The sequence below is a fragment of the Gavialis gangeticus genome, unplaced genomic scaffold (assembly GCF_001723915.1).
Source record: "Gavialis gangeticus isolate Ggan-Ray unplaced genomic scaffold, GavGan_comp1, whole genome shotgun sequence".
NCBI classification, from domain to species: domain Eukaryota; kingdom Metazoa; phylum Chordata; order Crocodylia; family Gavialidae; genus Gavialis; species Gavialis gangeticus.
In genome coordinates, this window is record NW_017728983.1 from 4896466 (window position 1) to 4907599 (window position 11134).

Consider the following 11134-nt stretch of genomic DNA (forward strand, 5'->3'; position numbering starts at 1 on the left):
AAAAGGACTTCTTATTGTCCTTAATCTGGGAAGCTAGTCCCAGTTCCATCTCTGCCTTGGCCTTCCTAACTACCCCCCTACATCCCTGAGCAACTGCAGAATAGCCCTCCCTGATGATGACCCCTTCTTTCCAATGGGTGTAAGCCTCCTTTTTAGCAAGGAGACATTCCCAGATGCTTTTGGTGAGCCATGGAGGCTTGTGTGCTCTCCTGCTCCCTTTGATCCTCGTTGGGATTACCTTCCTTTGGACTTGGAGGATCGTCTCCTTAAGGAGCGACCACTCTCCTGGGACACCTGGCTCCCCTCCCCTCTGGGACCTCAGCGCTTCTCCAACTATCCTCCTTAGCTCGTTGAAGTTTGCCCTCTTAAAATCTAGGGCCGCTGCCTTACTGCATGCCTTTACCACCTTGCGCTGGATGGTGAATTCCAGCAGGCGATGATCGCTGTCGCCCAGGTGGTCGACATTTGCTCTTGAAGGTGTTCAACGTAGGTTCTCCAGCAGCTATTTACATAAACTACATTTAAGTCAATACAATTCTCACAAGCTCTTTGCTGTATTTATCCTGTTTTGTTTTGTTTTGTTTTGTTTCTTTTTTACAGTAGAGTTGTGTAATTTGTGTGACTACTCACACAGCCTTGGCCCTGTTACTTGACTGAACAGCAACATATAAAATAATGTTATTTCTACATAACAGCAGACACATTATGCAAGCTAGTCCTGAACAGAGTGCTCTGACAGCAATTATAATGCTTCTAGTAGAAAAGCTAGTTCTGAGTAAGTTAGTTTAATTTAGTACCTCTGCACAGTACTGCATGTTGACACCTCCAAATACTGTTTTAACTCTTGCACCTTCAGTACTAAAAGCATGGGTCAGTCTCACCTGAACGAATATACTTCATTTTAGATGGAATCAGTCTGAAAAACAGCCCCAAAAAAATCAACAAAAACCCACACTTCTTGCTAATTTTTATAAAACTAGCACACTTTTCACACACTGTGAATTTAATTTTTTCATTAAACAAATATGCTTTTGCAATTTAAGTCTCTGCTATAGGCTGAAAAGTTCCTTTTGGCAAACATTTACACACAAATATCTTCTCTTGCATGGATGTTTCCAAAAAGCTAAAATAGAAAATGTTACAAGCATCCCTAAAACAAAGGATGTGCAAAATGTTGACACAAACAGGAAGAACTGCAACTATTGTGCCTATCTCTGCTTTATTAGGTAACACCTAGAAACCCCAACTGACATGACAACCCCATTGTGCTAAATGTTCTACAAACAGTCCCCAACCCCAACATAGGTGGGGTAAAATTAATCCTATTAAAGATGGAAAACATTTATGAAAGTCAAGAAAAGCCTATGCCTACAATTTTAAAGGATAAATGCTTAATTGCCTTTTGCAAAGTCTCACAGGAAGTCCAAGGCAAGGCTGCAAAAAGAAACCAGATTTCCTGAGTCTTAGTCCCATACCTTTCCTCTCTTATCAGGATGAACAATGCAAAAGGGCTCTTAGCCAGCAGTCTGTACAAAGTCACGTGAAAAGGAAGTCATGGTCAGAAAGACTAGCACAAAAATATGTCAGTGCAGTTGCGTATTTCATAAATCTTGTTTGAGGGGAATGGCTGTGGACACTACCTTAAACAGTAGAATCAAAAGTCAACACCCTAGTAGAGTTGGGTTGATAAAACAACTTTAATACAAATGCCCAAGATTAATGTAAGTATAAGGTTTTGACTGTTCTCCTATAGATGGAGCTGGTGTTAGATGAATGGACTTCAGAACAGTTAGAAGCTACATAAGTAGAAGAGCCTTGCACTGAAATATAGCTATACACTTAATTGACAGTAATACGCTAAAGCCAACTCTTTAGATGTATAGTACAATAGTAAATGACCACAGAGTGTACACCTAGAAGCCTATGTTCACAAGGTAAACATGAAGCCTTCCACTTAAAACATGATGAAGTTTCTGATGTAACAAGCCTTACAGAGAAACTCTAAAATCTTGCAACTGAGTTTAGTGACACAATTCCTGGAGAATATAAAAATGTACACTTTTGCCCCAAATGAGAAAAAAAAAATGAACACTTACTTACTAAATGCAAGAAGCAAGATCACAGCTACAAGTTTCAAAACAGCATCTGTAGTGGCGCAGGACTACTGTTCTGGTAGATATAAAGGGCCATCTCCTGAAAGCCATGCTAGGAAAAAACCTTCTTATAAAAAGAAAATTGTAACAGGGAGAGCTAATAAGGATTAGGAAATTATTGTGCGTGATGGCTGTGCTAACAGAGACAGTTAGGGGTCCTCAAATGATCTCTGAAATACTTTCCAAACAATCTGAAAAGATATGCACAGAAATTCACCATAATTGCAGAAAGCAAGAGCAATTATTTGAAACTTAAGACTCAAACACAAATGTAAATCTCTTGTAAAACTCCATTTCAATAACAAATTTAAAACTTCTTCTGTGACAGCTGAGGCCAATGTGAATGTGTCCAAACCATGTGGTGTATATGCAGCTTGCTTAATAAATACCTGTAAAAAGAATGAACAATTTTAAAGTAGAATTGTGGATACGCCAAAACAGGAGCAAGAATTGGTCATTATAAAGAAGAAATTCCACTTTTGAGACAGAAGTTTGTTCACAGCATGTTATAACATAGTTACGATTTTTAATATTTTACAGAATAGAAAACAAACTGCAGACCTTAAAGAATAAATTCAAAGAGCTGGATTCAACCCTAGAGAAACTGACACAGAAGTTTGAGATTCAGGGCACGTCCTTGGAGGAGCAAGTGAGCCAGGATGAAATGTGGACATCACTGCTGGAGGACAGGTGAGCTATAAAGAGAACCCTTTTAGTTCTGCCTTCACAGTTCTCCAGTCTCCAACCAGATATGAGACTTGGAACATACTGTATACAGATGAAGCTGAACAGGATTATCCTGCAGTCAGAGCAAAGGGACACAATTATTTTCCATATTTAGGAAGTGACTTTAAATTGTCTCTTGCCACAAGTAAATCCACCGAGTTTGGCAGTCCAAGGAATAACTAGACACATTCCATTTCAATTGCAGATACATCCAAAAAGACATTATTTAGTACACTTAAAATACCCATATAGTCCCTAAGAATACCAGAGAAATGCCTGTGATTCTGTACATTCTAGTAAGTTGTTTTTGTATGATATTGTCCCACGGTGAGCAAGAACAATCAAGATTCTATTAAGATAATGGTACCACTCTTACATCAAATAAGCCCAAACTTTCACATCTCAGTATCTGAAATTAGGCTCCAATAACCATATCTAAATAAGTGGCCTAAACGTTTTTCAAAATGTCCTCAGCTACTCACAGTTACCATAGAAAGCAATGACAGCTGTAGATGTTCAGTACCTTTTCAAACACAGGCCACCTATTTAGCTGTCTTTGACTTTGATCCTATGAAGATTTGATGTGTAACTTCAGGACACAAGTAGTTCCTTGGAACCAACAGGACTAATTTTATGAATAAAATGACACACACATTTTAACCTTTGCAGAACTGAGGTGGAGGACCAGGACAAACATGGATTTTGGAGCTTAATTTTCAGCACCCATGCTTGAAAATGTTGGCTTAAATTATAGGAGAAAGTAGACAAAAGAAATCTGCATTCAAAACTGAACTCAAATTCTACATCCTATGTGAAGGCAATACATTAAAATCAGTAAGTGCAACAAAAAGAAACTGATTTTCAATTACATGGGATAAACTGGGAAAAATTAAGCTAAACATCAAATATTAGCTCCTATATCTTGTTTCAGAATTTTCCAGTCCCTTTAACAGTAGTGTCTTTTGAGCCTCAACATCCCCAACGTCTTTAGGCAGAACAGGGAATTTGTTTATTGTGTCCCCTTGGCAAATCACTTTAGCATTTCTTGCTCAACTAAATAACTGAATTCATATTAGTAGTGCTGGCCTTACTTTTTTAACTGGTAGAAGTTAATTGAGAAGAAAATGAACTGATCACTGTGATGAACTTTGATGATGATATAAAGAAAATTAAATTCTACACATTTGTTCATTTAAATTCAAGCTAGTCTATTAAAAAACATCCAGAACTCATCTGAAACCATCCCTTCAAAGTTAAGTGAGAACTATGATTCATTTAAATAGAAGGTTTACTATCATCAGATGGCTGGACAAAACAATGCTTGCCATGGCCAAAGACCACCAGAATCTCCAATTTGTAATTTAAATGGTGATAAATTGAACACTGAGGAAAGTAGTTCTTTGAGAAAAGGTTTGTCTCTATCTTTTTGGCAGGTTCACTTCAGTGGAAATAAAACTCTTCTACAGCTATGTTAGTGAAACAATTAGCTGCTTGCACAGTCAGGTGACACAGAAGCTGCCAGATCTAGCAAGAAGTCTTCCTACCTTAGCCTCTATACTGAGGCGCAAAAGCAAGAACCAGAGAATTAGACTGGTATGGGAGTCAGTGTTGGAGAGTCTGGGGCTGCAAGAAGGACACATCAGAGCCCTCTGTACTTTTTTCATCACGCACAGCTATGAAGCACAGCACTACCCTATCTACTCAGCTAACCAGAGACAAAAGTATACTGGTGATATCATCACCATGATAACCAAGGTGGTGAAGAACCAGATGCTGCAAGAGAGCCTGCTGTGCGCTGTTCAGGTAGTAGAGAATGGGAAAGCAGAAAAAAAGGCAAGTAAGGCAGTATCCTTTGTCCAACAGTAGTGTCACAAACTTGGTAAAATGTTCCTAACCTGAGTCTCAGACAATCTTACACAAACAAATACAGTTACATAACCCCAGTGCTTATTTGCCTGTATATACTAACATGCAGACCCACATGTAAATTACCTCTTACCATGACATGCTAATACGTATCAATAGTCTGAAAAGCTATGGCACTTCCTAGAAGTACTAAAGGATTTTTTCCACAACCATATGGAGCTACATATTAACACACATGCATGCAGAACAGGCAAAAAGAATCCTTGTACCCACCAGCCTTATATAAGTTAAAATGTCATGGTCACATATTTATCCAGTTAGCCACTAAACTAGATTACCAAAAGTGGTTCTAAAATGTCCATTATTGGCATTTTTTAAGAGCAGGTTAGACAAACATCTGTCAGCAATGGCTCAAGATTTGGGGCACCACGATGCTCCAAAATAAACTCTCACAGAAAAATAATAAATGATAGAAACACCTAATTCCCACTGGGAGAATACTTTTCCCAGAACTGCTACTCTACCTCTGACCTCAGTCTTCCTGTGCAAAGGAAACCTACATAATACCAGGGAACAAAAATTTGTACCTTTATTGGACACTACAAACCATCATGATTTTACAATTTACCTACTCTCCCTGGTAACCTTTCTGTACTTCACAGGTGGTAATGACCTTCTGCCTTTTTGAGTGGTCTCATTCTTTGACAATTTGTTATCCTTCTACCGCCCCTTGCTTTGTAGCTACTTCCAATAACTTCTCTCACTCCACAGGTTTACTGCCCTCTTCCTTTTTAAAGTGTTTATTACATAATGGAGTTACACAAAAGTAACTGTTTTGAGTTTGCAGCAGAATCTGTCAAGCCTGAATCACCTTCATCAGTCATCTTTGGACACACAGATAAGACAACCATAGACAACAATCATCTTTGACTGAGGAAGATGATTTAGTTTGGTCTGTATCAGCTTCTTTTCCAGACTGTGGAGGGGCAATCTTTTGCTTGAAAGCTTGTCTAAGTATCTACCAACTTTACAGAGTTGGTCCAATAAAAGATATTACCAAACAAATCTTTCTTTCACATATTCTCTGGACCACCACAGCTCTAACACTCTGATCTTGCTATGACTGTTCAGGCAGCTGATTTCCCTCAGCACAGGTGAATGGACTATTTTCCACTATTAAATCTCAATAGCTATGAGAAAAAATCTGCTTGGCTCTACTGATGATATAACAAGAAAGCTGAAAACAAAAACCTGGAACATGTCAGCCTTTAACACAGTTATTTGCAGCCTTTTTTAGACTCAAGACATTTCCATGTTAGACTCAAGGCATGCTCAGAAAACACCAGCTTATTTTTCACTTGCTTTTTTGAGACAAGAAAAATGATACAGCAGTTCTTTGGTTGCAAAGAACTGAGACACGAAAAGCCAGAATGGGTTTTGATGCTACAGGTGCCTCTAGCAAATCTCTGGGTTTAGCTTGCAAATTGTGTTTGCAGACCTAACTGGGCTGACATGGTACAGCACCCAGCAGCATCCTAGAAAGGCTCTCAAGGCACCTCAGGGTGCTGCAACCCCCTAGCAGAGAATCACTGCGTTCACAGCACCTGCCTGTGCCTGGTTTAATTGCTGTTGTGAGAAACCAGACTGCTGGCACTTCTGACCGAGCCAGGGCCCTGGGCCACTGACCCAGCTCCTGCCACAGCTGTTCGGGACGAGACCTGGGAACAGCTCCTTGTCGGAGACGCCCAAGCCTTTGTCCAACCACTGCGATGCAGCAGTATGGGGCCAGGCCTCAAGGAAGCGAATTGAGATAGTGAGAAAGTGCACGAGGCGCTGTGGCCCTGCCTCATGCCCAGCCCTGCCTTGAAGGGCTAAGTCCAGGACTGCAGCCTCCACTTCTACACCTGGAGGTGCCTAAGGGCGGGGAAACTGAGTTGGCGGCGCCAGCCTAATAGCAGCACCTTGGATACTAGCCCTTTCAGCAAGGCCCGAGCTCGGCTTGTGCTAAACGAGATGGTCTCCAAGGTGCCGCCCTCTGCCCATCAGCACCCAGCCTGGGGCGGGCCCACGCGAGGGTCAGCAACCGGCCTGCCACGATGGGGGTGGGAAACTTCCCGCTCATTGTGAGGCACGGCGGGCAGGCGGCTCCTCCCCTCCACAACTCGGCGCTGGGGTGGGGCCTGGCGGGGGGCGGGGCTGCGAGCGCGGGACGCCTGGGACGCCACTTCCGGAAGCGCTGCAGTGGCTCGCGGCCGCCGCAGCCACCGATTGGTTCTCGGATGGCGTGAGGTGAGCGGCGGCTGTTGGGCTCGCGGGCGGTTGGGGGTGGCGGGAGTCCCCGGTGATTGTCCCCAGGTTTGATTCGCGGCGGCAGGGGCGGAGCTGTAGAGTCGACGGTGCCCCGTGCCAGCTCCGCGGCCTTTGCAGCCCTGCACGGATGCTGTGGCCCTGCGCCCCGTGCTGGGGCCTGCAGGGAGCTGCGGGGTGTTTGGCCTCGGCCAAACCACTTGCTGGAGGCGCGTTGGCTGTAGCGGCCCGGCCCGACCCGCGCACTGTCTGCAGCCCCGCCCCGCTCGCAGCCTTTGTAGAGCTTCTGTGTCACCTGGGAGCTATTGCAAAGCTGGTCCTGAAGAGAGAGCCGCCTGGCTGCCCGTTTGCCTGTAACTTTTGGCCCCGCGGAGGTGGGGGGGTGAATCTGGGCCAGATCGGGCCTGCACTGGCGCCACCCTGCCCCGCACTCCAGGATCGGGGCCTGGGAGCAGGGTGGATTTGATTTAAATCCAATCGATTTAAATCACTGGTCAGGAAGCCTCTATTTAACCATTGGTTTCTACAAAAAGTGTGTTCTTGTTTGATATAACCATTAAAATATTCCCAAACCGGGTCTCTCTTATGGCTTTGCAAGCCTACTGTTATGATAGGTTTTCCCTTCTACCATAACAGTTCCTCCCTTTAAAAAATGGCTTTTCTAATTTAAAAAAAAAAAATCAGAAAAAAAAATCATTGATTTTTTTATCCACCCTGCCTGGGAGCTCAGTGCCGCTCCCCGCTGCTCCCCCACCATGTGTCAGGACTGGGTCCCAGAAAGCAGGCACTGCCCCCTCCCAGCCCTCCTCACTGGTAGTGGATCCTGATCCATGGCCCAGAAATTTGGCAGCAGATGAGTGGTGCCACTGCTCTCACACTGATAAATGTCCAGATCCATGGGGAGGCCTGTGAGCCGGCTGACAGCACCATGGGCCAGATCTGGCCTATGTGCCAGAGGTTGAGCGCGTCTGCCCTATAGGTTTGCTTTTCTGGGGATCCTGCCTCCCCATCCCCTGAGTTTATTCAGTGCAGCGTTTCTGAAATAACAGCATTTCTGTTCTGGTGATCTTCTGTCCTTAGAGAAATTCACAGTTGCTGTCTCCCAAGCTCCCACCAGCCTCACAGGCTCAGCCTGTTTCTTTTTATTAGTTAAATGACAAATCAAGAACAGCTTCCCCCAGTTGGTTTTTCAGCTGTCTGTGCCAACTCTTAACATGGTCTTAAAGACTTGGGGCATTGTCTGTGCATGGTTGTGTTACTCTGCCAGCAAGTATAGTAATTAAAGGCCCCTATAAATACTAGGCTCTCTAGCTTGGATGATTGAGTTAGTTGTTTAAAATAAGTCTCATCCACTATTGTGTTTTGGTTTCATGGTCTGATGTGGGCACCCATAGTAACATTGCCTTTGTTCTTTCCCCCTTCATGTAAAGACTTGCAGTAGATTATCTCTTACTTAGTTCTGAACCTTAGAACAAGCGTAGACCTTTATAATGAACAATGCCACCTCTCTCTGTTTTTTTTCCTCATGCCTGTCCTTCCTGAACATGTTGTGCTTATCCATATCAATATCCAGTTGTGTGAACTCTCTGACCAAGTCTTTTCTCTACATCAGGCAGTGTTTGCTCTACTACGACTTTCAGTTCTTTCTGTTTATTTCTCACTTCTTTCCCTAGCAGATAAGCATCTTGAATTCCTAATGGATTGCCCCACTAGTTTTCCTCTTGTGACAAGCTTTTCTATATTTCCTCCTAGTTTAGTCAGTCTTTCTACTTTTTTTATTCCTTTTTTGTCTATTATTTTTTTAACATTAAAATATAGTGCTTCCTGAGCCTCAGCATACATTGCTTCTTTCAGGATGTATGTTGAAATAGCTACACAGCTCATAAAAAAGTTCTTTGGAATTCTCAGTTTTAAAGATGGTGTTAATGCTTCAGGTTGTTTTTCATACTTTTTAATTATTATCAATTCCATCTCTTTTTAATGTTTCTGAAAGTTGTTCTGTGTGTTGTATCTTCATCCCAGATGTACAAAAATGTGTTTGTTGGATTGTGCATTCAAATTATTTTTATCCTCTCCTCTCCAGTTGCTTTGGATCAGTAATGCTCAACCTCTGACCCATGGGCCAGATCTGGCCTGTGGGACTCCCTATGATCCAGAAATTTGTAGAAGTGCATATTAGATTGGCGCCGATAAAAGGAAAATTGACATTATTGGCTATTTGCTTTTTTTTTTAATTTATTGTAGCCGATAATGTCATTGATAAATGCCATGCCCATGCATGCAGCTGCAGCATGCACGTGGCCAGGAATGCAGCCCAGCAGTGTGAAGACCAGTGTCTGGCTGGGGGGAAAGGGGCATGGTGGAAGCATATCTAGGCTCCCACGGAGAGGCAGGGAATGGGGCTGGGGCATGGGCAGGGGCAGGCACTGCCCAACAAGGGCAGAGCTTGGGGGGGTACTCCCCACCACTAAACACACCCCTGGGGAGGCATGGGGGCATGTGCCCCCCAGATTTGTGGATGGAGTGGGGGTGGGCTACCTGCTGCAGGCTTGGGGCTGTGGGCTGCACCAGTTGTTTCATGGTGAGGAGGCTGGGCTGGGGCTGTGCTCAGGGCAGGCGGCACTGGGGGCTATGGTGAATTTTGGGATGGCTATAGCCCACCTTCTCACCCCAGGCAAACCCCCAGCCCAGCCCCACTGCTGGGAAGAGGCTGGTACAGCCCCTGGCCCTGATCCTGCAGTGGGCAGCCTGCCCTTGCCCTGCACACATCTGGGGGGCATATGGCTCCCACATGGGTGCAGTCAGCAGTGGGGCACAGCCCCCCTTTCCTGCCCCCCTCACACCTCCCAGACAAGCAGCCCATGTCTCTGTCCTGCATCCTACGCTGCCCTGGCTGGGCTGTGCCTGCTTCTGCCCCAGCCCCACTCCCTCCGTCACTGCAGGGGCCTTGATCTCCCCTCCCCTCCCCACAGACTTACTGGCCAGATGCTGCTCGCCAAACTGCATATCAGCTATTGGATTGGTATCAGCAGCTATGGCTGATTAATAATCGGCCATTGGTATTGGCTAAAAAAAATCTTTATTGGTGTACCCCTAGAAATTTGGCAGTGGGGGAGTGGTGGCAAGCAACAGTGCCACTACTCTGCCACCACCGAAGTTCCAAGCCTCATGGACTGATGGCTTGGCCCCGCGTGTTGGATCAGGCTGGTGTGTGAGGTCAGGGCCAGGGCCCAGAGTGGTATGTCTGTTTGGGGCCACACATTGACCCCACTCTTAGATCCAGCTCATGGACCAAATGAATGTCACTCGTCTGTCCTAGCCCAGAAAGTCTGGGCACTACTGCTTTGGATGATCCTCCATTCAAGTTGGAGAGGCGAATAGTTGCTTTCATATTGATGCTCTTTCTGGTTTTGAGAGTGTTATTGACAAAGGTAATCATGTGACTTAAGCTTTTGTACCTTAAAAATAATTTTTAGCACTTTATTATTTTCTCTGGTTCTGTTCTTACTCTGGGGGTTTTGAACCACATAGTCTGTGATACTTTTTTTCCCCCCTATTTCACAGTAGCCCTAAAACAGATGGGAAATGCTTTAAGGGAGTGGGGGATGGAGAAACTGGCTGACCTGCAGGATTTTCATAAAGAAGCTAAAATAGAAAAGTCTGTGGTATGGAGAATATAAATAAACTTTCTTTCCTTGCTTTTTGGCTCTGGTGACTTTGTCAGAGTTTTAGTCAAGCAAGCCTCTCCATGTGTTTCATAAAAATAACTGTTCTTTTTGATAGAGGTACACCAATATATTGGTTCGTAATGTATCAGCATTGATATAAGGAAAATTGACATTATTGTCAATTGGCTTTTTTTGGCTGATGTGGCTGATAATGCTGCTGATAAATGCCATGTGCATGTGTGCAGCCGCAGCATTCGTGCAGCCAGTCGGGCAGCTTGGAGAGCAGCGTTTGGCTGGTAAATCTTGGGGAGGGAAAGGGTGGGGAGAGGGAAGGGGCATCGCGCCCCAGCTGGGCAGTACCTACTCTGGCCCCACTCCCTCGTTGTGGGAGCCTCAGTCTGCCGCCCCCCCCAC

At 44.4% G+C, this 11134-nt stretch overlaps 2 protein-coding genes across 2 annotated transcripts in view; both read left to right on the forward strand.

Annotated features, from left to right (window-relative positions):
* Positions 1 to 5074, forward strand: part of SMCO1 (single-pass membrane protein with coiled-coil domains 1) — a 17652-nt gene extending 12578 nt beyond the window's left edge. The window contains 3 exon segments of the mRNA XM_019513169.1: positions 2694 to 2843; positions 4313 to 4701; positions 4704 to 5074. Of these exon segments, the coding sequence (XP_019368714.1) occupies positions 2694 to 2843; positions 4313 to 4701; positions 4704 to 4762 (598 nt within the window). The 3' untranslated portion in view covers positions 4763 to 5074.
* Positions 5075 to 6944: 1870 nt separating this feature from the next.
* RNF168 (ring finger protein 168) overlaps positions 6945 to 11134 on the forward strand; it is a 17260-nt gene continuing 13070 nt past the window's right edge. The window contains exons 1-2 of the mRNA XM_019513180.1: positions 6945 to 7034; positions 10617 to 10717. The gene's annotated coding sequence lies outside the window, so the exon portion shown is untranslated. The remainder of the gene's footprint in view (positions 7035 to 10616; positions 10718 to 11134) is intronic.